Source organism: Cannabis sativa, chromosome 3 (assembly GCF_029168945.1).
Source record: "Cannabis sativa cultivar Pink pepper isolate KNU-18-1 chromosome 3, ASM2916894v1, whole genome shotgun sequence".
Classification (NCBI taxonomy): Eukaryota; Viridiplantae; Streptophyta; class Magnoliopsida; order Rosales; family Cannabaceae; genus Cannabis; species Cannabis sativa.
This window is the reverse complement of record NC_083603.1, coordinates 6,509,263-6,536,940: the sequence shown is the minus strand read 5'-3', so window position 1 is coordinate 6,536,940 and position 27,678 is coordinate 6,509,263. Positions and strand designations below refer to the sequence as shown.

The 27,678-nt window shown below is 33.4% G+C and overlaps 2 protein-coding genes across 2 annotated transcripts; one reads left to right on the top strand and one right to left on the bottom strand.

Annotated features, from left to right (window-relative positions):
- The first annotated feature begins 575 nt into the window (after positions 1 to 575).
- Positions 576 to 10,884, top strand: LOC115709771 (insulin-degrading enzyme-like 1, peroxisomal). Its single transcript, XM_030637979.2, has 26 exons — positions 576 to 1,013; positions 1,104 to 1,179; positions 1,404 to 1,471; positions 2,524 to 2,615; positions 2,710 to 2,783; positions 2,876 to 2,919; positions 3,830 to 3,881; positions 4,972 to 5,094; positions 5,199 to 5,311; positions 5,509 to 5,671; positions 6,402 to 6,494; positions 6,615 to 6,700; positions 6,857 to 6,943; positions 7,291 to 7,394; positions 7,672 to 7,774; positions 7,942 to 8,037; positions 8,114 to 8,303; positions 8,445 to 8,506; positions 8,598 to 8,702; positions 8,907 to 9,108; positions 9,204 to 9,412; positions 9,585 to 9,709; positions 9,812 to 9,863; positions 9,943 to 10,029; positions 10,142 to 10,264; positions 10,356 to 10,884. The coding sequence occupies exons 1-26, from the start codon at positions 888 to 890 to the stop codon at positions 10,605 to 10,607; spliced, it is 2,907 nt and encodes a 968-aa protein (XP_030493839.2). The 5' UTR covers positions 576 to 887; the 3' UTR covers positions 10,608 to 10,884.
- Positions 10,885 to 12,198: 1,314 nt separating this feature from the next.
- On the bottom strand, positions 12,199 to 19,606 carry LOC115709072 (DExH-box ATP-dependent RNA helicase DExH12). Its single transcript, XM_030637106.2, has 4 exons — positions 19,462 to 19,606; positions 16,335 to 19,333; positions 15,714 to 16,103; positions 12,199 to 15,582 (listed from the first exon to the last, which is right to left on the bottom strand). The coding sequence occupies exons 2-4, from the start codon at positions 19,293 to 19,295 to the stop codon at positions 12,412 to 12,414; spliced, it is 6,522 nt and encodes a 2,173-aa protein (XP_030492966.2). The 5' UTR covers positions 19,296 to 19,333; positions 19,462 to 19,606; the 3' UTR covers positions 12,199 to 12,411.
- Positions 19,607 to 27,678: the final 8,072 nt, after the last annotated feature.

Genomic DNA, 27,678 nt, shown 5'->3' with positions numbered 1-27,678 from the left:
AGTGAGCTAGTCTAACACCAGTAGCTAATTTTCTTCATGAGTTAATTGTTTTTTTTTTTTTTTTTTTTTTTTTTTTTAATTTTGTTGAAAAAAATGGATTACCTTGAGACCTAGTGCTAGCTATAAAGGTCTTATACCTCTTCTTGCCTTAACTCAGATATTACACCTCATGAAGTTCTCATCCCAAAGATAGCACACCACAACAAGCCAACCTTCAAGGGCTAAGCATAATCCCCTCAGAATGAGGGGCGGAGTGAGAGTTGAACCATTAACCCAACTAAGGAAACCAATAGACTTTCCTACTTCTACACCACACGTGGTTTCGTGAGTTAATCTTACAATTGCGAAATTATACCTTCAAATAACAACTAGTATTTAAATACTAAATAATGTACAATATTTAATTTTATATATTTTACCTTTTAATGATTTTTTTTAAAATGTTACATAATTTTTTACTTAAAAACTAAATAAAATATTTTTCTTTAAAAACTCTACTTATAATTTTCGCTTTTTAAATTTTGACACGTGCTAAATTGTATTTTTCAAAATTTTCAAGCCTTTAAAAATCACCAGAACCGAACTATTAAATTTGTTCAACTCAAAGACTTCTGTCTAATTTTCTTAATAAAAATTCTTAAATTAAACAAGCTCAATTGTTCCGAATTTTTTTTTTTTATCTAGATTAAAATTTCAAAGTAAAAATCATAATTAGAATAAAGAAAAAAATGGTGCAAGGTTAGCTGAGCTTAGATTAGATTGCCGCGCCTATAGAGTAAAGAATCGTTAGAAGGCAAGGCAGAGTCTTCTGTTCTGGTCAACAAGGCGGCGTATTAAACCAAACTCATTCTTCTTCTGAGTTTACAGAACAAGAACAACTCACAGAAATGGCGGTTGGGAAAGGAGAAATGGGCGAGATTGTGAAAGCTCGTACGGACAAGCGAGAGTATAGGAGGATCGTCCTCCCTAATTCTCTCCAGGCTCTTTTAATCAGCGATCCGGATACTGATAAGGCATAATTTCAACTTCATTGTTCTTGAATTTTCATGAGAATTATTTTGCTTAATTTTGTTTGTTTGTTTGTTTGTTTGTTTGTGTTGTAGTGTGCTGCTTCCATGGATGTTCGTATTGGATCTTTCTGCGACCCCGATGGCCTCGAAGGCCTCGCTCATTTTCTTGGTAATTTAGTTTTTCTTGATGAGAATGAATTGTTATTGGTAGTTTTCTTGAAGTATTCTTGGTCAATGATGAAACATTTTATGTTGAAATACATGAAATTTGGATTAATTACAAATGTATGGTAATATGTAAACACACCATTATTTCTTAGTGTATTATCTGTACCACAATGTTTACGAGTTTATTGATTGATATTGATATTGATATTGGTTTTTGTGTGGCAGAACATATGCTGTTTTATGCTAGTGAAAAGTATCCTTTGGAGGACAGTTACTCAAAGTACATTACTGAGGTGCTCACTCTCAAAATTCACAGAATCTTTTTGTTCTTATATAATTTTATCTACTTTTTCACTAGGTGTATCCGGAAGGCAATAAATTGTTATGTCTGTATTTTATTTAAAATGATAGGCAGTTTGACTTGTGAAGACTAAAACGTTGTGATTTTAGAGATTTGAAATGAGATTCATCAGAGAATAGGCATCCAGAACGAGGTTTCATTGCTAATGTAGGGTCATATATGCTTACTCTTTTTAGAACATGAAATTCTAGGCGTCACTAAGTTATCCTTTTAAACAGTGTGCTAGTTATGAGGTAGTTAAAATTTAGGTGTATTATCGAAAATCTAATGGATATTATTTCTTGGAAGGAATTGCTGTAGTATGAAGGGGGACTTTACAAAAATCTGAGTATGTTAGAGCAAATTAAGGGGACTAGTTAGAACGTCTCCAAAGGTACTCTATTTTTTAGCTAGAAAGCTAAAATATTTAGTAATTTTTGTGTGAACCACTCAAATCACACTCCACATAGAATGTAGCTTATTCTAATTGGACTTGCTCATACATTCTTTTTTAGTTAAAATGTAGAGAGATTTTGCGACTACCTGAGTCTTATTTTATTAACAATGGGACATAAAATAAAAAGTAAATTTTATTGGATAATTACATTACTTAAAAGTCTACAGTAATATTAAAACAATCTACATTTTACGAAAATAGAGGTGTGATTGCAGTGGGTCATACAAAAGTCACTAACTATTTTATTTATAAAATATAGAGAGCTACCTTGGAGATGCGCTTAAGCATATTGACTCGAAAAGTCTCTTTTCTTTTTCTTATTTTGATTTCAAATTTATGTTGCCATGGGTTCAAATTTTTACGATTATGGTTGTTAGTTAAGTAGTTAGATTTTGACTTATGTCATATACTTGAACTCTTAAAATGTATGTATACACATAAACTCATATAAGGAAAATCTCTGTCTGATCTTAGTGCATATGTGCTCATCTACTTGTATATTGGCAACTCATCTTATTGTTCTGCATTATCTTGTTTGAAAAATAAAGCATGGGGGCAGCACAAATGCCTTCACAGCTAGTGAGCACACCAACTATTATTTTGATGTGAACGCTGATTGTTTTGAAGAGGCTGTGGACAGGTTGACGATTCAATCATTTTCATTTTTTATTTATAATATTGTCAGTGTAACCATGATAATAGTGATCTAAAAGTATCTCTATTTTTATGTTCAGATTTGCTCAGTTTTTTATCAAACCTTTGATGTCTGCTGATGCTACTACGAGGGAAATCAAAGCTGTTGATTCGGGTTAGCATTTATGCTCTGATCATGCTCAACCTTTTAATTCCTTCTGTTGATTAATGATCTTCATTAAATATTTTATGTTTTGTATGTTCCAGAAAATCAGAAAAACTTACTGTCTGATACTTGGAGAATCTACCAGGTACCCTTTTTACTTGGCTGTGATTCTTTATGAAGTCTTTCTATGACATTATATGATGCCAAATATACTATTTTAATGTCATGGCATGTATTTTCATTTTTATATATATTTTAGTTATTTACTTTTCTCTTTGCTTATATGTTTCTTAAAATGAGCTTATGTTTGGTAAATGTTTAAAATAGTCTGCCAGTTTTTTTTTCTTTCAATATTTATGTTTTGGCTGCTTATAAAATGCATGTTTTTTTTCCTGGTATTCTATAGAAATGTTTATTCATGGATTTATTTCTGTAGTATGAGAAATGGATGTCCTTTTCTAAATTATTGTGTCTCATGCTCTGAACTCCTCAAGATTTTTTGGTGTTTATCTTGCTTTTAATGAATTGTTGAACCAATTATATCGTTTTGTAGAAGGTTTGCACGAATTTATATCCCTGCATATTAACTACATACCAGGCAGGCATAACCTTATTTTTCAAAAATTTCATAACCTTGTAATTACCAAACTAAACTAAAGATAACTTTTGACTTAATTCTAGTCAAACTTTTTGACAAGATTTTAATGAAAACCCAAGTGTTTGAATTTAGTTTTGATTTTTTGATTTTTTTTTAGTTTAATTTTAATTAGTTTATATAATTTGAATAATGCTATTTTGAGATTTTTATTAAAACCTTTAATTAAAGGCTGACTAGAATAATGTTAAAGGTTATCTCTGATTCATTTTGACAAATGTAGGGTCTATTGTGGAATTTTTAAAAATTGCAAGTAGTATTTAGCTAAAACTTATGACTATAAAATATTATAAAACCGTTAGGGCTATTACATTATCTCTATTGAATGTTAGAGGCTGGTGATGCCTTGTTTTAGTGATATTATCAAAATTTACTGATGACTTAACTTGATTGGGTGCAGCTCCAGAAACATTTGAGTTCAGAGAGTCATCCATTCCACAAATTCAGTACAGGTACATATGTTGGCTGTTTGCTTATGTTGTATATTAATATAAAGTTGAAAGCAATCTAGGTGCCAGAAATTAATTTGAATGGGTGAACTGCTAAGACACTACTATGTTCTTCACTCCTATTCCCCTCTTAATTTTTTCCCTGCCTTTTTATCTTCTTATATTTGCATAATTTCTTCAATTTTAACTATATAAGCAAAATATCTATTGTACTTACTAACTGGATTTTGCTGAAGATAAATAATGGCATAATTCATCTAAGGCACTTGTTATATATTCAAATTCAATATTAGAGTGTTGATAGTCTTCAAGCTGCATTTCTCTCTGATATTTCAAATGCTCAGGGAGTTGTATATTTATTGAAAAACTGGTGAATTGACATTTGTTTGGTGGTGACGTTCTCTTTGGTCAAACTCTATTTCGAGAGGGTGCTGATATTCTGTTGTGTATTCTTTGATGGTTCTATTTCTGAAGGGCTTTGTTGAACACATTTAGTATATTTGGTTTGGGACAATTGGTGAAAGAGTCATGTTATTTAATCAGACATTTTTGGTGATACACACTTGACATTTGAAGTTGTCTTGTGATTTTTATCTGGATTCAATTTCTGTGGAGCACATTTTCTGTTTGAAGCTGTTTCATGATTTTGAAAGCTTACTTAGCAAAGATACCATATAGGATAAACAGCTCTTGATCTAATCTTCATGTAAAAATATATTCAAGAAAGATTAGTCTAATACTTGATTTTTTATTTTCTACGCCCATCCTCAAGCTGCTCACTTTCTTGTTAAATCTTCAAAGGTAATTTAGTTAACTTTTGGTTAAGATGCACGTTGCTTGTTTGTCGAAGTTGTCAACCATGCCCAGCTTACTTGTAATTTCTTGCTATGTCAATCTGACCTGCTTCTGAAGCTTGCTTGATCTTGTTTTGTCATTCTATTTTCTTTCCTTTAGTTTCTCTTTGTTACTATTTGTGTTTGATTGTTTTTTTTTAAGATAAAATATTTAAATCCTGTAATACTTGTCTTATGAGGCAACATTACTGAATCTGGTTTAAAATGTCTACTATTCCTACATTTTCTCACCTATATAGGAAACTGGGACACTTTGGAGGTCCGTCCAAAAGCAAAAGGGTTGGATACTAGACAGGAGCTGATTAAACTTTATGAAGAAAATTATTCAGCGAACCTCATGCATCTGGTTGTATATGGAAAAGGTTCGTAGCCAAATTTAAATAAGCAAGGCCTTTTAAGCTTGGGTAATATTGTGGAATTTATGATAATTATGGTACTAATATAAATGGATCACATATACTGTCAGATAACCTGGACAAAATCCAAGCCCTTGTGGAGGAAAAGTTTCTAGATATTAAAAACAAAGACCGCAGCAGCCCTCGCTATCCTGGTCAACCTTGCTCATCAGAACACCTACAGGTATGACTCGTGCGCTGATTTTTTAGTCAAATGATTGCAAGGTCACATTTTTACTAGCTTTGATCACAAAATTATGCTTTATGCTGTATAAATATTTTTTTTTTTGATTAAAGTTTGGTCTCCGTAGATAAACAAACCCTTATGCTGTATAAATATTGAATGATCAATTTTTCTGTGCATGTATTATTTGCTTTCAGATTCTTGTGAAGGTTGTCCCAATCAAGCAAGGTCATAAGTTGAGAATTGTATGGCCCATTACTCCAGAAATTCACCACTACAAGGAAGGACCTTGCAGGTATCTTGGTCATCTTATTGGCCATGAAGGAGAAGGATCTTTGTTTTACATCTTAAAAACATTGGGTGCGTTTTGTGTTTAAAGATTGTTGTCCGGCTTCTAAGTAGCGCTTTAACTTCATTTGCTACATAGTTTTTTCCTCATGCTAGATTGTATCTTATAAGCTCTTTATAATTTTCCTTATTTGTAGTGGTTACCATTTGGGTAGCTTGTCTGCTTTCCCCTTCTTCTCCGCCTCTCTCTCTGTCACATTCTGTCAGTTTTTTTTTTTTCTTTTTCTTAACTGTGTTCTTGCTCAACCTAAATACTGGCTCCTTTTTCTATTTGTTGTTTTTTCAACCTGTCGGTGGTACATATCAATGTGATGTGTATGCTTTGCTCATTTTCTTTGACTCTCAGCTTAATTATTTTAATAGTACATGAATGGATGAAGCTTTTTTAGCAATTAATTTAGACTGGAAAGATGTAGTGGTAATTGAGGTCGATATGATAACCAAGATGAATCTGCATTTCAGAATTTTTTGGTGAACCTGAAAGTTCCCCGTACTATCCGAAAATGTGGATTAGTTAGGGGTGGAAATGCACTAATCAAACACTTCAAGGAAGCTAGTGCAAATTTTATAACTGAATTGCTGAAAGTTGATGGAAGTCTATAACTGAAATGTTCAGTGACAATTGAAACGCATATTTTATTGTTTAGTTTTTAATATTGTTTATAGGAGGGTCGGAATAATGTTCATGCATACATAATAATTCTACATCAACCTGATTCCCTTGCTCTTGAGAATGCTGCAGGATGGGCAACTAGTTTGTCTGCAGGTGAAGGGGATGGGTCATTTGAGTTTGCTTTCTTTAAAGTAGGGATTGAACTTACTGATGCTGGTCAAGGTTCGTTCTCTTTCTAGTATTTTTTTTCTTTTTTGTGGCTGTGAAAGATCCATCCTTTTCATTTTACAGTGGTTGACTTTGTACATTTTTGTATTCTGGACCTTCTTGACTGAATTGCAGAGCACACTCAAGATATAATAGGTTTGCTTTTCAAATATATTGCTCTAGTGCAGCAGTCTGGTGTTTGCAGTTGGGTATTTGATGAGGTATGCATTTGCAGTTCTACAGTATAATTTGAATTTTTTTATCCATTTTCTTTTGTATAGAGCTGGTATAAATTGTGGTTGCTTTCTGTTTTTAAATTCACATTCAAAGTTGCTCTTGTTATTGAAAGATTCTGAGTTTTTTGTTATATAATGCAGCTTGCAGCTGTTTCTGAGACAAAGTTCCATTATCAGGATAAGACTCCTCCTATTGATTATGTCGTCAATATTTCAACCAATATGGAGGTATTACTGTTATCAGGCATACTTTAATCTATTTCTAGTTCTGTCCAAAAAAAAAATGTGTGGGGGGAGGGGAATGGGAGAGATGGTAATGCTTGAAAATCCTAACTCCAAGGTATCAATTTGAAAATGTGCATTATTAGAGCTCCAAACTCATATTTTTATCAAATTGTTTAACACTATGAACTCCTTGGTGGTTTTCAGTTTGTAACTGTATTGTAGTTTTGTTAAAATTAGAAGGTCATTCGAAAGAATAACTTCGAAGGGTAGGAATACTAGTATCTTTATTCTAGATAAAACATATTGCTTGCTTGCTGCTTTCTTATATGATGGTTTTACATGATTTACAGTTATATCCCCCCAAAGATTGGCTTGTGGGTTCATCATTGCCATCTATATTCAGTCCAAGCATTATTCAAAAAGTGCTGGATGATCTTTCTCCAAACAATGTGCGGTAAGATTATCACTGTTTGTAGCTTTAAATTGATCATTATGAATCTTATACCAGTCATTATACCAGATTGATTATGCCTTTATTTACTTGCCTTTTATTTTATTGCAAGCTTAAGAATGATATGCTTGGCTTAGCTTATTAGGGAATTAGTTACATAGTTAGAATTAGTTTGGAAACTTGAGATGATGATTTTTTTCTGGACTTGTAATGCGAGTATAGTATTTTTTCTGGTAACTAAAACTCTGGCTGATGTTGTAACATGGGATCCATTCTACAGAATTTTCTGGGAATCAAATAACTTTGAAAACCATACTGATTTGGTTGAGCCATGGTATTCAACTGCCTATTCCATTGAGAAAATCACTAGCTCCATGATTCAGGTTTGTTTTTGGATCTTAATGCAATTTAGTATTGGTTAAGTTGACATGTCACTGTAGAGATCTGCATATTCATAGAAAAATAAATTTTGTTTTGATGCTTCCTCTTCTAACTTAAATAGGTAATTCAGGCTTTTAATTTCTTAAAAATCTTCAAAATCCTGTTGCAGGAATGGATGCTTTCTGCTCCTAATGGAGAACTGCATCTACCAGCCCCTAATGTCTTCATCCCAACTGATTTGTCAATTAAAAATGTGCATGAAGAGGTAATTAACATATGAGAATATATATTAAAATTGACCACAATGTGATTATAATCTCATGAAGTGGCCTTTTGAACAGGTCAAATATCCAGTTCTCTTAAGAAAGTCACCATATTCCACATTATGGCACAAACCTGATACGGTGTTCCTTACTCCTAAAGCTTTTGTTAAAATAGACTTTAGCTGTCCCCATGCTAATGACTCCCCAGAAGCGGAAGTTCTAAGCAATATTTTTACAGAGTTGTTGATGGACTACTTGAATGAATTTGGTAAAGATGAGGAAGTTTTTTTGGTTTGAACTTATCTTTAAAAGAAGTATTTCCATGGCCTCAACTGACCACATCTTTTGTTCGCATTCATTAATCTCTTTAAAAAAAAAAGTCTTATTTGAGCACACACTTCTATTTCAGCTTATTATGCCCGCGTTGCTGGTCTTTATTATGGAATAAGCCACACAGATAGTGGATTCCAGGTATCTTCTTGTTTATGTCTTCTAAAGCTATAAATGCATAGTTAAATGATCTGTGCATTTATTTTCTTGTAAATGTGTATCACATGTATAGGTAACTCTAGTTGGTTATAATCACAAATTGCGAATCTTACTGGAAACTGTGATTGGGAAAATTGCAAGCTTCAAAGTGAAACCCGACAGGTTCTCTGTGATTAAGGTACAGCCTCTTTTTTTTGGTTAAAAGCTTTTATTTTGAATGCTACTTATATTATGTTGCTACATTCTAACTTTTGAGCATCAGGATGAATTTGTGTTATGGTGATAGTCAAATTCGACATTATGATCATAATATAAATGAAACAACAGAAATGCTGAATCATTTTAGAATGTTGTAACAATAATTAAATTTCTTCCTTATCAGGAAATGGTAACAAAAGAGTACCAAAATTTGAAGTTTCAACAGCCATATCAGCAGGCTATGTACTATTGCTCATTAATTCTACAAGATCGTACATGGCCGTGGATGGAAGAACTTGAAATTCTTCCTCATCTGCAAGCTGATGATCTTGCTAAGTTTGCTCCTTTGATGCTTTCGAGAGCTTTCTTTGAGTGCTACATTGCAGGTGCATACCTTCACTTTTGAACAGAAATATTTTATCATCAAACACATTATTATTTCGATTTAAATTACACTTCCTAACCTCCCTCCCTTTTTCAGGAAATATTGAGCGCAGTGAAGCTGAGTCAATGGTCCTGTACATAGAAGATGTTTTGTTCAAGGAGTCAAATCCTATATGCCGACCGTTATTCCCATCCCAACATTTGACAAGTAGAATTGTGAAGCTTGAAAACGGCATAAGTTACTTCTACCCTGTGGAAGGCCTCAATCCAAGTGATGATAATTCATCCCTTGTCCATTATATTCAGGTTTTTTTTCTGTCTACGTAATATAAGAAGCCAATTATCTTGTTTCCATAGCCAAACAAATTCTAAAACTAAAATAAATAAGTGATGAACTTAACTTTTTTTAAAAGGCACAATGTTACTGAGTTTCATATTTTTTTTGCTTCCTTTCTAATTTAATCCTTTTGAAATATAGGTACATCAAGATGATTTTAGAATGAATGCGAAACTTCAGCTCTTTGCTCTAGTTGCAAAGCAACCAGCTTTCCATCAGCTTAGATCAGTTGAGCAACTTGGTTACATCACTTTCTTGCTTTCAAGGTTTGTAATAGTTATTTTTTCTCATCAGAACATTTTCTCTTTTTTAAAATTAATTAATATATAAAACTAATATATAAAATTAATTTTTACAATTTTATGCAGGAATGATAGTGGTGTCCGTGGATTACAGTTCATTATACAATCTACAGCAAAGGTACTGTCACATACTCAAACTTCTATGATTGGTTTCGCTATTGCAATATCTTGTAAACCATATGTGTTTGTTTCGACAGGGTCCAGCACAAATAGATTTAAGAGTAGAAGCTTTCCTCAAGATGTTTGAGACTAAACTGTATGAAATGACTGACGATGAATTTAAGGTGAGATTATAATTCGATGTGGTATTCCATATAGGGTGCTATCATCTTTTTGCCGGTCAGCACGGTGCTTGAGTAATTTAGCGTAAAATAATTGCTGGTTTGATTGTTACAGAGCAATGTAAATGCTTTAATCGACATGAAGCTTGAGAAACACAAAAACTTAAGGGAAGAATCTGGAGTTTACTGGCGAGAGATTTCAGATGGGACCCTCAAGTTCGATCGAAGAGAAACAGAGGTAGAATTTATGTTGTAGAACAGAAAGATTTTGTTTAATAACATTGCCACAAAGTATGTAATTATAATTCTTTTCAATGGTTCTGAAACAGGTTGCAGCACTAAAGCAGCTCACAAAACAAGAACTAATAGATTTTTTCGATGAAAATATAAAAGTCGGGGCACCTCAGAAGAAGGAACTGAGTGTGCGAGTGTCTGGGAACCTCCATTCTTCCGACTACAAAAAAGATAAAACTGAACCTGCAGAACCCGGCTCAGTCAGAATCGATGATATCTTCAGTTTCAGAAGGTCTCGGCCGCTTTACGGTTCATTCAGGGGAAGCTTTGCTCATGTGAAGTTGTAAAGAGATTAAGAGCATTTGAATACCCATCTGAAAGCTCGTGTCCTTTCTTAATCATTTTTTAAAGTACATGTTATTCAGATATTTTACTTGGCCAGAGTGACATTTTTTCTTTTTTAAGTGTTGGAATCATTAATATCGATTGCTACTTTTAAAATGTCAACACATCTACATGAACATCACCCTTGCTACAAATAGAACTATTATAGAACTTGGGATGGAATTCTTACCGCAAAATGTAACACTTGAATTTTGTTTCTTAAACCTCATTTTTTTGGAATCATTGTGTCATATGTTTCACTCGAAAATATTATATATTAAAGGGTTTAGACTCTCTGTTAAATGACAAAATACACCTTGTATTTTCTAAAATGGCTAAAATAGAATTTTGAGCTTAATTTTTTATAATTTTTTTTTAATATAACTAATTTGAAGACAGTTCTTAATACGAACAGATATAACATTTATGTCATAATACTTTTAGATTGGATTATTATTAAATTTTATTTTGACAAAAAATCAATTTAGGATCTTATTTGTACAATTTTGAAAAATATAGAGTCTATTTTGTTATTTAACAAAATAGAGAGTCTAATTGTTAACTTTTACAAAACACATAGTTCAAAATGGTAATTACCCTAAAAAAAAAATATAAAAATCTAAATTATTTCCCAGTATTAGTAGTACTTATTAACAGAAATTGGTAGATGATTTTTGGATAGAAAATGTGAGCAATATTATACTTAAAACAAAAAGCATGCAATTATAAGGGTCCGTGATCAAAAATTTCACATTATCAACTTTGCTTTTTCTTACATATTGTGTACATAGTTTAAAGTAACGTGTTTGTAGTTGATGAAGGGATTGTAAACCCAGTGTTTGTCTGTTTGACAGTATTACTTTTCTGATCGAAATTGAGTGATGCATGATAATTTTTCAAATCACACAATTAATTACAAAATAAAATATGCAATTTATCATGGGTGTTCATGTTCAATAATAGTAACACATTATTGTATGTACAAATAATTTTCATCAGCACTCGTTCCGAATATAATCTTTACATATATATTATCACATTTTGGAAAGAAAATAAAATGTACATGACAGGGCCCCAAAAATAAATTCAGGCATAAACACGATCATCCCCCTTTATACAATGAGTATTAATCACAATTAAATTTTGATGGTAAAAGATGGCAGAAAATGTGGTATTTCTTCATGTTCACAATTCTTATTTGTTGATTCTAGACTGAGAGAATTACTTGTTTTAATTATATATTAAATCGACAGATTTTCCACTGTAAATTCCATTGTTGTAGAATGGTACTCTATCCTTATTCTTGTCTGATTTATCAAGTTCAATTAATAAGAATGTTGTCCAATCTAACACAAGAAAAGATTAGTGAATATTAGTGATATGTTAAAATTCTTACCAATAACAAAAATTAATCTTCCATATTAATCTCATAATGAGTAAAAAAGTGGTTAAAAAGAGGTGCATCCAATGAGATAGATTTATTAGTTTGTTATTCCCTCCAAATTATGAAAATGGTGGAGGAGCAAATGAATAAAATTAATTTCAGTCAGCTAGTTGAAAATGGGATTTCCATTCTTTCTACTTGAGCAAGAAACATATTGCTAAAGTAGAAGAAAATTCATTCATTGAAAAGTTGCATCACTTGTTCTAGTAAAACATTACAAATTTAAATAGAAGAAAACATTAGTGTCAAAAGTTTTGCTGTCTTAACTGCAAAAAGACTACTATATGGGAGTTTAACAGAAACAAAAATCAGAATTGTCAGTTCTATTCTTCTTCCTCAGGCCCTCCTTCCTTCACATCAACACTGAAATTATATTCCTGATCACAACCCAAGTAGGAATCACACATGAAATAGAGTGTGTAATTCTTCTTTCCCACTTCTGTAGGAGCTGTAAAATCAAGCTTCACCTTTAGCTTTCTTTGGAGGGAAACCCTTTTAATGACGATCAATGAGTTACTCTTCGTATCACCGACTACAAGCCACCACCCTTCTTCTTTCGCCTTTGGATACCGTGGAGCATCTACCGGCCCCACCTCTGTCCTTCCTTCAAGATCCCGCTCAAGAGTAACTTGCAACGTAACAACATCCCCGGCAGTCACATTATCACCCTCCAATACTTCATAACTCATATCAATATTGGGGAAGCGATTACAAAACTTGGCAATATCCAGCAACTGTGAATCTGTCATCTGGAGTAAGTCACGCCTCTCATCATCCTCCAGCTCCACCAAATCGAACACTGTCTCTACACTTTTGCCTTGGTTTTCCTGGCATCTTTTTGCCAGCTCCTTTGTGAAATGAGGAAGTTGTAAAAGCATGGAATCACGTTCCCACATGCCTTGTGTAACCATCTGGCTCACCTCCATTGCGAGAAGAGCTAAGCTCAGCCATCCGTTGCTTGAAATCACATCAACCATTGCTTGTAGCAACCTGCTCGAAGAAAGGAGCACCTCTCGTTGGTCAAGAGCCAAATTTCCACCCAAAGGTTGCCTTGAGAAATGGGCCTGAAGTAGAGCATTTGCTTTCACATGAGGATCTGCACATTTGGGATTTTCAAAAGAAAATCTCTGGTGATTGATTAGCCTCCGAACGTGATTATCTTCACCAGGTCGTATAGGGAGTTGTGCATACTCTGAAGCAGAAGACAGGATTTCTAGAAGACCCTTCATCTTTGTCTTGGCGGTTAATGAGGAGCTAAATCTCTCAATAGTAGCATAGCTGACATAGTAGTACGAGGCAATTAAACCAAGATTTGACGGAGAAAGATCCATGTCATCCTCAATAACCACACACTTACTTGCCTCCAAATCATTCAGAGTATTCTCTACAAGCTCAGACAGGTGGTCAGAAAGATGCCTGTGGCTAACTCCCTGAAGATTGTAATAGTTGGGATTCTGTGCAAGCCTTCTGTACATGAAGGTCCATGTAAGGTAATCCACAGCATCTTGCTTGTTCTCAATAATTCCAGCAACGACTTCAGCATTTAGATTATCATGCAAGTAGTGGTGTAAATGGCTTTCAACTGGGAATGATTCGTACAAAAACTTCTTGTAATATTCTTTACGAGGTGCATGGCAGAGGATCACACATTTCCCGGAATTATCTAGCAACGGCCGACTAGCATGACCCATCATCTGCAACAAATCCGTGACGGGATAATCTGTGTGGACATTTTCACGACCATCGTAGTATTGGGTTCCCATCACAACCACCAAATGAGCCGACAATGGCATTCCCCAACACATTGAACTACTCATGACACACACTTGAATCCGTCCAGCTTGGAAAAGCTGAGAAACAACCTCTTGGTCCAAATTAGACAAGCCCTCATGCAAGTAACCGACCCCCTGACTCACAGTCACTTTCAACATTTCATCCTGGAGTCCATCAATAAGGGGCTGAAGATCATCCAGTGAACCCAACAAAAATGGTGGCTTTCCTCCACCATCTGCATTTGAGTAAGTCATCAGATCCATAGCTGTGAGACGGACATGCTTTCTAGTAGGAACATACACTATTGCTGGTTTTTCATTCTTGGCATGCTGGACGATAGCAGTGTATGTTGGTTTCGTCATAGCTTGCATCCTTGCTTCAAAATTTGTAATATCCACTCCTTGAATGTGGATTTCCAATGGCACAGGCCGCACACCAGGAGGGAAATTAAAAAGGCCATGAGAGCTAGCTCCTATCCATTCCCCGAGATCCTTTGCATTTGCAAGAGAGGTTGATAATGCAACAATGCGAATCTGATTCTCAACCTGACTAGCTATGTATCTCATCCTAGAAACTATAACCTCTAGGACAGGACCACCTTGACCTCCAATCAAGTGAAGTTCATCTATAATAAACAGACTAACTTGCTGAACATACTTCCTTTGTTTCCAGCGGCGTGATAAAGCATCCCATTTCTCTGGAGTACTAATTATAATATTTCCTTTCTCAATCAATTTCAAGTCTGTAGCTGTTTCCCCAGTTAATTGAACAACAGACAGCTCCAGACGCTCCTCAAACTTGTTTTTCCAGTCCCGGTACCTCTCCTTAGCAAGAGCTTCAATGGGTGCAATATACACTGCTCTCATATGCCCCTTTTGATGATTCCTCAATATGGCAAACTCTGCACATATGGTCTTACCACTCCCAGTTGGTGCAGCTACTAATACATTGTCATCTGAATTATAAAGAACGGTGAAAACCTGAGTCTGAACAGGATTGAAATGCTTAAAATCCACGTAAAGACCTTCATATAATGAATTTCTCAAAGCAGTGACAGGCAATGGTTGCAAATCCAGCAACTCTGTTGGAGGAGGATACTTTTCAGGTAGGATGAGGTGTCTGAAGGAAACAGGTAAAACAGTTTGTGCTCCAAGCCACTTATCTGACACAACACGGATGAAGTACTGGGGTGGCAGAGGTTCGTAAATTGGAACAGTAAAATGCAAAGTGTGGTCCTCATCAATATACTGCTTTTTCAGCAGAAAATACTCATGATGAAGAATAAATTCACCATCATTATCCTCCACAATTACCCAAAATGGCTCCACATATCCATGAACTTTGTCCTCCCATTGGAAATCAGGTGTAATAGTGAGCTCAACCCTCAAGACAGTGCGAGTAATTGGCTGAACATGGGCTGTAAGGTTTAATTTTGGAAACTGGTGAATGTACCTGTGTAGTGTTTTTCCCATCTTTGGGGCACGAATTAGCTCCCCAAGCTCTTGAGATGAGAGATCATAGTACCTTTCCCAAGCCAAGTCCTTCTTTTCCAACTTCATTAGAATATCATTAGATATTCCATGGAATTGGCGGAGGGGTGTTTGTACACTCCACATTCTCCTGGTTACCATCCTGCACAAGTTCAAAGCCTTCTCTGCTACTTGCGCCCATCCTCGTTTCAAAACTATTTCAAAAAGAGCTCGAAGAAGCCGTCCAGCACTCTAAAAAGAAAAAGAAAAAACATACACATATAAATAATAATAATAAACAGATATAACAAAACAACAAACTGCAGGCAGTTATTACTGATGAGAAAAGAGAAATAAATTATTACAAAGGCTAAGATAAAAACCTGAGTTATATACACCATATCGGATGTCAATGAAAGCCCTTCAAGCTTCAGTTGAGAGATGTAGGCTTGCAGCAAAACATTAATCTTGGCGCTAGGCTCTTCCAGACTTTCTTTGACGGGAATTGGAACTCGATCAAGAAGCTTTGCTAGTTCCATTTTTTCATCCTGCCTAACAGACACGTACTTGAACTCCTCGCTGAGTGAGAACAGACGACAAAGCTCAGTATCTCCCATTGTAGGCTTCAAATGCTCATTATATGCAGCTATTGTTCCATGTGTTATATAGTAGTAACTAGCAATACGACCCAAATCTGTAACCTGGAAATATCCACTTTTCCTATCATACTTGATCAAGTTGTTCTTATCCAAGATGGTAGCAGCAGAATGAATCTGCAAAGAATCACAAAAAGAAAAGAAGTGAGGATATTAAAATAAAACCTATGATATTAAGCTGAAAGAAGAATTAGGTAATTTTCAAGAAAAACAACAGAGAAATAGACAAATAAACAACACTATGAACAAAGATAATTCCCTGGCCACCTTTTTAATTCCTGCTGCAAGATAAGACACCTACTCCTGAATAACACTAAGCAAGCTTATGTAGAAAAGATAGGAACTTACCAGATCAGCTCGTCGTTCTTCCAGAGTTACATCCCTCTTGAGAACGTCAGCTTCCAAACCATAGAGAGTGGGATTTCGAATCATGCGAACGTATAAGTAAGTGTACCCAAGCCAACTACAAGCCTCTTTGGCATTCTGAACAGTACCAAGTACAATTTCAGCATTCAACTGATCAGCCAGTTTGGAAACAAACTGACTTTCAATAGGAAGTTGTTGATTCATCAAAGAAAGATAGTATTGAAGCTCACTGTGTCCAGTAATAATTATTCCCTCACCATATGAATCGTATTGAGGCCTACCGGCACGACCAAGCATCTGCATAACATCCAGAGGACTTAGTTCTGTCCAGGCTCCTTTTTCTGGATTATAGATTTGGGTACCTTTAATGATCACTGTATGGGCAGGAAGATTCACACCCCAAGCAAGAGTAGCAGTGGAGACCAAAACTTGTATGTGCCCATCAGCAAAGAGATCCTCCACAAGCTGTCTGTCAGCTCTGTTCAAACCAGCATGATGAATTGCAAAACCATAAGGCACAAGATCTTTAAGATCATTGCTTTTTACAAGATCTGTATGTGTGTGGAGAATTTCACGGCTGGCACTGTCTTCTTTCAAAAATCTACCAATTGTATCATTAGCAAGTGCAGTATCACGTATTGCCCGAGCCGTCTTAGCTGTCTCCTTCCTTGAGTGGACAAATATAAGAACTTGATGCTTGCCTGCTACGGCCAACACCTTCTCATAACAGAGATCATTCATCAATTGAAACCTCTGCAGTGGCTTCCTTACCATGATTCCGATATACTGTTGCGAAAGAGGGACAGGCCTATAGCTATTGTCAAAATGGAACAGTCCTTTATTGTGATCAACCCTTAAGAACAATGCAACATCTAAATAATTTGGCAGTGTAGCCGATAAACCAACCAACCGGATGTGTTCTTTTGTAGTTTCAATCTGCCTAACAGTTCTAGCTACAATACTTTCAAGCACAGGACCTCTATTATCATGAAGAAGATGAATTTCATCAATAATCAGAAGTTTCACAAGCTGTGTATAAGTACGATCACCTGACTTCCTTGTAATGATGTCCCACTTCTCAGGAGTTGTGACAATGATCTGAGTTTCTTCAATCTGCTGGCGAGTTAAAGTCTGGTCGCCACTAAGCTCCCTCACGGTCACACCATAATGCTGCAAACGATTAGACAGATTGCCAACAACTTCAGCAACAAGAGCTTTCATAGGCGCAACGTATACAATCTTGTAATCGTTGTGGTTTATTGTGCCATCTTCCTTATTCATGTGCAACCCGAGCTGTTGAAGAATGGTGAGCACTGCAACATTAGTTTTTCCTGCCCCAGTGGGAGCACAAAGAAGAAGGTTGTCTGGCTTGAAAAGAGCAGTCTCATACACCTTGCTCTGCACCCTGTTCAACTGGGTCATCCCTGTGAAAGCCGGTTGTGCCCACTCGGGCATGGAAGATATCTTTATAAGCTTCTCCTCAGGATCAAAAGGTTTTGGCTTCAATGCTGGAACATGAATTTCTTCATACCCTTTACCTGCTTGTCTGAATGATTTATCAGGAAGGATACATTTATGATTTGAAGAAAGTCTACCATGTTGAAGAGCAAGGCTATCAAGATCAAGGAGCTGCAATTGACCCTTCAACCAACCACTATCTGAATCTCTGTCAACTCTCCTACTCCTTTCAGGATCTCCACCACTCTCATCCTTCAATCTTCGAGCTTCCTCTCTAATACTCTTCTCCAAGTTCTTTTGCCTCTCTTTAGCAGTGGCCCTGGTGGCATACAACTGTTCAAGAATTGCAGCCAAATTAGGACCCAACTGAACCATTTCCTCCTCAATTTTCTTCCTCTCCTCTTGGTCCTCAGCCCTAGCCAAACGTGTACACCACACAATCTTCAGCCGATTTCGCAGCAGAAATTTAATGAGATCAAACTTCTGATACTCAAGTTCCAGCACCAGTTTGTTTTCAACCTCCATATCATCTTTCTCAGCTAGAATCCCAAGCACCACTTCAGCAACGTTCTGGCACTGTTGTGGATCAATCTGTTGCTCAAAAGCTTGAGAAATTTTCCTCTGCAGCCAATAAGCATCAATATCCTGGACATTAAGAGTCATACCCTCATTCGCTTCCCGCATATCATCATCATCAACCCCAGCCCCCATTTGCATACCCCCAGATTCATTAGGCTCTGCCACATCATCATCATCCTCATCATCTTCCTCTTGGACCATATCAAGATCACTCTCTTCATCATCATCCTCATTACCCTCAATCTCAACAGCAACACCGATATCTTTATCAAGAGCATCATCAACACCATTAGTCACAGTCGAATCTGCAGCATCACTCCCATCTTGAAAATCAGTAATAAGTCTACCAATAGAAACCAACTGATCAAACACCTGATTAGGAATAGGATTCAATAACTTCTCAATCTCTTTCTTCTTTTCAGGGTTTTTCAAAACATCATTCTTAAGAAGAGCCAAAATCTCATCCGCTGCACCACTAACAATACTCAACGGCTGCCCACCCAACTGTTGCTGAATCACACTAAGCATAGCCTCGTAAGCAGCACGAGTCTCCTTCGTCCTAGGCTGATAAACCCCTTCTTCCGTAGTAGTAAGAACACTCTCCTCCTGAAGCCGGCGTCTCTTAGCCTGACGAACCAGACCAGGTTCAGCAAGAGGGTCACGCTCTTTCTTTTTCTTCTCCTTAGATTTCTTCAATTTCTCATCCAACTCCGGTGGCCTCCCTCTGTAAGCCCTATCACCGAAGCTTTTAGGATCGATTTTCCCCCAAAGAGTTTCAGGCTCTCCAGTGGGCTCGTGAGTATCGCGAGGCCGGGAGTCTGTGGTGAGCACCAGACTAGAGTTGGCCCGATACTCATACTGCTTGAATCGGGCGTGAGCCTCCGCACCACCGCCGAGGTGGGCCATTATAGAAACGCGCTACCGATTCGAAGATCCCAGAAACCCTAAAATGAGAGGGGAGAAAAGAGAGGGTTTTTAGGGTTTTTGAGTTTTGGGGAAGTAATAATCAGAAAATGATAAACCTTGAAAACCCTAAATAGAATAAAAAGAAGAGTTACAGTGAAAAACTTACTTGAGGAAGACGAAGACGATAAGGAGTGAAGAAGAAATATGAATGAAACTTTGAGCTGAGATGAGAGATCCTTTTGCTCTAAGGTGGTGTTTGGTTCACATGAAGAGCATTGGAATGGACTTGCTATTCCTTAAGAAAGCTCAATCAAGTGTTTAGTTTCTTTATTAGAACTTGATTCCAAAGGAATTACAATTCACCTAAATTAAGGATTTACTTTTCCACTATAAAATCACTTGAAAGCTAATTCCATACTTACAAAAGTCTATTTTACCCTATCAATCCTCCTCCACTTCTCACTTTTTTTTAGATGTTACCATCATATTACTAATTATTTAATATTTAAATGCTGTTATAAATATTATTAATTATGTGGATGTCCAAATCTTTTATTTATTGTCATTAATTGTAATCAACATTCCTCTTTTCCTTAGTTTCCCTTTTTCTTAGTTTCTTAATATCTCACTCTTGTATTTGTATAAATAGGGGTTCACCCCATTGGAATAAACAACTCAGAAATTCTCCTTCACTTTCTCTTTCTCTCTACATCTTCTTCTTCTTTCTTCTCATCTACTTTATATTATATTATATTATTTTATAACACGTTATCAGCACGAGTCTCTGCCCAAGCTTCAAGCATGAATCTCTGTCTAAGACCCAATGTAAGTATTTTGTTAAAATTCTTGAATTGTTTCAAAGTCACGATACACTAAATATATATTTATATATATACTCATCTGACTGAAACAATTTCAAGAATCATTTGGTTTCTTTTTTCTTTTTATCTATATATCTATATATTATATATGTATGTATATGTTTTTATATATTTATTATTAATTTCATATATATATATTATGTTCTTATCATTCATAATATTTACAATGTATGTGTGCCTATGATATGATAGAGAAAATCTATATAAATTATACATATATCTAAAAGATTATGTATTATCGATAAAATATTGCATATATCCTAAAGATTATGCATCATCGATAAAATATTGCATATATCCTGAAGATTATGCATCATCGATAAAATATTGCATATATCCTGAAGATTATGCATCATCGATAAAAAAAAATTGTATATATCCTGAAGATTATGCATCCTCGATAAAATATTTCATATATCCTGATGATTATGCGTCCTCAATAAAATCTTGCATATATCTAGAAGATTATGCAAACGTAATATTCATTATATAGTTGATGAATATATAATGAAAGAGATGAATACATATTTATATATATGTTCTTGTATTCTTTGAGGACAATGAAAAATAATCTAATATCGATATAGATTTTGACAAACATTTTCTGAAGTAAATGTTTTATATTTATCGAAGAAAAAAAATGATTGTATTTATGTGAATACAACTAAAGAATCATTAAAAATGATTATTATTGATGCAATTTTATAGTGGGTTTTGAATACCCAAAAAGAATGTTAAGAAAATTGCATTGAAACATTAAAGTATAAGAATAACAATGAGCATGACTAATGTTATTTTAATACATGAGGCAGTATTTATTGTTCATCATTCCCTGCAGAGAATGATACGAATTGAAGTCAATCACTTTTAAAGATTCCTCGTATTAGTCATGTTATTATACATTGTTATTACTTGCAATGTTCGAAATTATTGAATCTGACATATGTTAGAGATTAAATTTTGCATACATCTTGGAGACTATGCAAAAATTGCATTCATATATTCTTTGAAATATCGTAAAAGAAATTGTTGAATAATTTCTGATATTTTTTATGGATGAACAAGTAATAAATTTTTAAGAAATTTATAATAATGTTCTACTTGTTCAACGTCATTCCCCGAAGTGAATGTAATGATTTTAAATAATCAATGACATTATTTACTACTCAAATATTTCCAGAAAAAGTGGAAACAACTAAAAGATGAGATACCACACATAATCAAAGTGCATGAAATTTATATATCATGTGTGGAATTTAATAATAGTGGTCGCGTACCTGTAGTACGGACATACTTATAATCAAGATAAAAGTATACTTGATTATTTAATAGAATGTGAATTGTACAAACTTATTGTACATTTAGAATATTTAAATATCATTACCTAAAGAGAATGAATAGACATGAAATTCTATTTCAAAGAATATAGATTTCACATATATTGGCAATGCCAGAAGTAAATTAATTTATACATATTTTATTATTTCTTGAAATCAATAGTTTCAAACTATTGTTGGTGCAGAATATGTGTATATATATAGTTACTATATAATTTAGTTTGCATATTCCCAAAAGTGAATATATAATTTATTAATATTTGTTAGTGATCTAATATAATCAAAGTGATAAAGAATCACAAAATAATTATTTGAAAAGCTTCCTAAAGAAGTCTTACATACAATTGCTACTTAGAGTAGTAAAATATATTTGTATGTACCTAGATGTATAATTTTTATCTAGTTATGAAAGTATAATAAGAAATAACTTATTATATGTACTGGTTGTACATTTAAATATATAATATATCAAGTCATGATAATTAGACTGATGAATAGTCTATTAATAAATTAGACGACTTGTTAAAAAGATACCAGGAAACATGAATGATATATTATGGTTATATCTATTTGACCATTATAACAACATGATGAAGTTGTCATGTACATTTTATATTATACACATCATTGAATTGATGATAGTGATTCCTGAAGAAATATAAAGTTTGATAAACATAATAGTGACTCCTGAAGAGTGTATATGTTTTGGAGAATAATATAATTATATTATTCGTGTATATAAAAATGAAACTTATAATGATTATGTTGTAATGAATTTACATTACTTTTGAAAGTTTCATTGAAATACAAATTATAGTGAACCTGAAGTTCATTAATTGAATTATTTTGACATGATAAATCATATGCAATAAATTGTCAAAGGATTTGACTAAATTTTATTGAAGAACCAGAATATTCTTCTCATTGTTAATTTATAAGGCTCAAAAGAAGAATGTGCATATATTTGTACATAGAAAATATTTAAATTATATTTTTTTTAACAATCTTGAGCCATTGTTAGATTTTTATTGCATAGTTTCTTATCGATGTGATAAGATTATATGATCATGCATTTACAAAATGTGTAAATTTATGTATTTCTAATTATACACGTATGACTCATTCTTAGAAATGAATTAAGTTCATAAGTATTGAACTTGAAATCGAAGTTATTGAACTCCGAAGTTCAATGTCATATAGTATATATGAGTTTAAACAAATATTGATTCATTGTGATATACTGAAATCCCTACAGGTATATTAATATTATTAGATATCACAATTTTTAAAAATTCTCTCGATCAGGGGGAGAGAAGCAGTTGGGATCGATGATAATTTTTGAAAAATGATCCTTGCACAAAGTATATAAGAGCAATATAGTTCAAAATGATATATACCAACTGCAAATCAATATTATTCAAAGTTGAGTTAGAATGAGTTGAAAACGCCTGAAGCGTAAATGAACAATATAGAAATTGTTAGTAAATGTTCATTTGATTTGCCCTGAAGTTGTTAAATCTAGAGGTACTCATGGAGATACCTTAATGTTATAAAGTATTAAAATGATAACCGTGATGAAAACGGTACTCGAAAAGACTCCCAAGAGAAGTTAGACATAACACATTTGATCATAATTGAATCCCCGTTGATTCTATATAGGTACCTATAAATGATAAACATATTTGAAAAATATGTAATTTAAAGAGATCTCTATAAGTTATGTCAATATGGGAGGAAATTATCATTTATTGAAATTTTTGTCGACAATAAATATTGAATGTTTGCATATGCAATAAACTAACATGAGATAGCAAGGATCATTGTATTAGATTTGTCGAGAATTATCGACATACATTTTGATTTTTGGCCAAAATATTATGACGCAATCCAGGCAAATTTACTCACATAAAGTGAAGTAAGACCTGTAGGGTGTGCAAATAAATATTTCTAATGAGAAATTTGCATATATGTATTTGTACATAATGAATTGTTGTACAAAGTTTGCATAGACATGAGATTGATTGAAGTAAGGCTTAAATATTGAGAAAATATAATCATGATTTGATTATAGCCTGGAATATATTTTATGAGGATTTATAAGCGTCACATAAATGTTGCAACAAAAGGTTATTTATTTGGAGCTCCTAATATAGTTAGAATTTGAAATAAGCCTTATCTAAAAATTCTAGAAGAATTTAATACATGTCTTAAGTGATATAAATTCAAAGTCGCGCGCACTATATGACAAAGATTTTTGTATGAAATAAAGACATGTAAGTAAATTATTATTTGAAAAATACCTATGGTTGTCTATGCAATATAAATACGTAAATTATACGTTGTGATAGACTCTTTAAGAGTTTTTGATTAATTGAAGAACAAACTTTTATTTCTTTTGTATTTCGAGAAATATTAATGTATAAAGTTTGTTCATTAGTATTGAAGTCCTGAAGTACTTCAATGTATCAAGAATTATAGATATATGATCATTTGATATGGAAATTAAGATCATAAAACAAGATGGAATAAATATATGGTCTTGGGGTACCATCATTGTCACAAATGAAAATTTATAGTACCATTAATGTGTTATGTTCATATCTACTTGAAATTTTAAATTTTCGTATGAACAAAGTTGTGTACACACATGAATGATACAATTAGTTGGATAAAGACTAATGTTCCACGAACCCCTCATCTATAATTTAGAAGTCCATACATACTCTGGAAGAGTTATAGAAAATATATGATCAAAGATTATATATGGTGATATTTTAAAAGTGATAACAATAATCTTATGAGATATATTATCACCAAAAGAATTATGGATCATATGTGCATGAGGGGGAGACATATTCATGTTGCACTCTTTTTCCCTTAGTTCAGGTTTTGTCCCAATGGGTTTTCCTGGCAAGGTTTTTAACGAGGCAACTTGCAAATAGTTATGAATATGAAATATATATTGTACTCTTTTTTCCTTAGCTCAAATTTTGTCCCACTGGGTTTTTCTGGCAAGGTTTTTAACGAGGCAACTATAAATCATGTTAACATACTTGCATTTTATGAAGCAAGTAGAGAATGTGTGTGAGTGAGATCATTGACATAGCATATTCGGGAAACATATGGATTGCACTCAATAAAGAAGTATCAACCCAAGCAATTCTCTATGGATAATACTGCTTGCATCGTTCAACTAAAAGGAGGTACATTGAAGGAGATAGAGTTAGAACACATTTCACGAAATTCTTCTTTATACGCTTCAAGAAAATGCATATTGGTGTTCAACATATTCAATCAAGTGTCAATCTTACAAACTTATTCACAAAGTTATTACCAACATCAACATTTGAGAAGACGGCAGACAAGATCGAAATTCGTCGATTAGAAGATCTCCACAAATGCCTAAATGAGGGGGAGGGAGTTAGTTTACACTATACTCTTTTTCCTTTGACCAAGTTTTCAGCAAGATTTTTAATAAGGCAGCTATTATGGACATCCAAGGGGGAGTGTTATAAATATTATTAATTATGTGGATGTCCAAATCTTTTATTTATTGTCATTAATTGTAATCAACATTCCTCTTTTCCTTAGTTTCCCTTTTTCTTAGTTTCTTAATATCTCACTCTTGTATTTGTATAAATAGGGGTTCACCCCATTGGAATAATTAAGTTTGAGAATGTGCACATTTCCCTCACATGATAAATAATTAAGTTTGAGAATGTGCACATTTCCCTCACATTTCACTCTTGTATTTGTATTTAATATTTAAATGCAATTTTATTATTTTATTTTTTAATAATTAAGTTTGAGAATGTGCACATTTCCCTCACATGATAAATATATTTTTTTGCTAAGAATATTATTTATTTGTTCAATTCATAAAATAATAGTAATTTAATAAAATAAATATAATTTTTGAAGAGTAAAGGGTAATTTAGTCAAAATAATAAAAGTTCTATTCCATTCCATACAATACCAAACATGATAATTCTTATTCCGTTGTTGATTCCATAGGCTTTACCAAACAAAAGAATAAAAATTCCATTCCTTTCCATTCTTATTCCTATTCTCATTCCATTTTCACTTAGTAACCAAACGCCACCTAAGTTCTTTGTTCCTAATTTATTTATTTATGTTTTTTTATAAACTATTTTCTTTAGGGATTTTTTCATTTTTACGGAATTCTACGTAGAAATCCTTATTACAAAAAACGTACATAAACTCTTATTGCCAACCACTTTAGAAATACAAACTTGTAAATTTGAAAAAAAGTTAAAAAAAATAGTATATGGGTTAATTTCATTTTTTTAACCTTCATTTATTTAATGACTAATTAGAATTTTTTTCTCTCAAATTTTAACATGTATGTTTCTAAATTTTTAATGTCGTTAAAAATCTCTCAAAATTATTGAGATAGTTAAATTTAATGATTTTTTCTAATTTTAATAATGATTTGTTACATATCAAAATTTAAGGACATAATTTAGTACATGTACAAGTTCGAGGGACGTGATTTGATAAATATCAAAGTCTGAGAGCATAATTTAGTATACAAATAATTACTGAATTAGTATATTAAATAAAATTAGATAAAAATTGTTGTGAAAATTTTATTGCTTTATAATTGCGCAAGTGTACACAATCACAAACAAGTAATACAATGATAAGTAATCAAAGTTCGTCTCCACAGGGACTTTTTACTAAATAATGTTAAATCAACTAAAAGTAATTCCAAGAATTTCAAATAAAAATAAAATAAAGTCACACATTAATTCATGAGAAAAATTTGTAGCCTTGATTCTAAACTTGAGAAATAACTTTTTAAACTAAATAATCTAAAAATAAGAAACTAAACATTTCCAAATACCTATTCTTGTATTTTTTTTCTACTTAAAACACATAAAAACAACAACATAAGTCCATCTAACACTTACTAACACACACACTTCCATTTATTACAAAGACACAACAAACTAAACACAATTACATAGGTTAGACACTAATTGCTCCACAATTCACATTAAATTCAAGCTTAAAGATATGAAAATAACTCTAAATCTTAGAGTTATCAACACCCCAAACTTAGAATCTTGCTCGTCCTCGAGCAATGACAACACAAAATAAACAAAGTAAAACACAACAACAAATTTTACACAAAGACTCACACACAAGACACATGAGAGATTCTATAGAAATTCAAGATGGCCTAGCGAATATTGATGCTCTCAGAAAAAAAAAATAGAATTAAATGGAATAGGAAATTGCTTGCCATAACTTTATATGCTGCCCCTTTAAAGTTTTTGTCATTGGATAACATTGATATTTCCCAAAAGTCACCTAATCAATAATTTATACACGTATATCCCCCCTAAACTTTGAACTTTCTACAACTACCTTAAACTTTTTTCTTCTTTTTCATTCATTTAAGCTCCATAAGTTGGATTAGTGCACTCCTCTCTACTAATGTAGTCTAAACTTATCCCCTTGATCAATAGGACTTTATTAGGCTTGTAATGTAAGGCTTAGGGTTAGGGTATGGTAAAGGATGTATTTTAGCTAGCTCAACACCTAACCACTTCACTTGTCAAAAACCGAGCCTCTTCCTAATGATTTTTTTTTTCTTGACTCACTTCCCTAATTCAATACTCACAAGTACTTGATATTAAAATTAACTTATCTTGCTATGTTTATTCTCTTTTTTTTTATTATTTAATTCAAATGGGTGAAACACCCCAAACTTAGTTGCAAATATATATATACTTATTATTTTTTTTTTCTTTGCTGATTTTTTTTTTTGAACTGGAAAGGAATTTAGTACTATATTATACTTATATATAGCAAGAGAAAGTTATTAAAAATGCATACTAATATACCTTGTGAGCTAATTCCCCCACCCCAAACTTGCAACCCAACATTGTCCCCAATGTGGCTAAAAGTATAATTTTGAATTAGCTCGCCACAAATTACACTCACCGCACTCACCCCAAACTTAATGTGACACTTGGCTCTTGACAAGTGAGCAATTAAGTTAGGACATATGTGGAAATGCAATTTAGGATGGATGTGATATGTGTGATTGGGTTGCACAACAAAACGAGGCTAACGGCTCAAACTTGGGTGACTAGGGAAAAATTGATTGATAGGGAGGGTTAGAAAGGCTCAAAC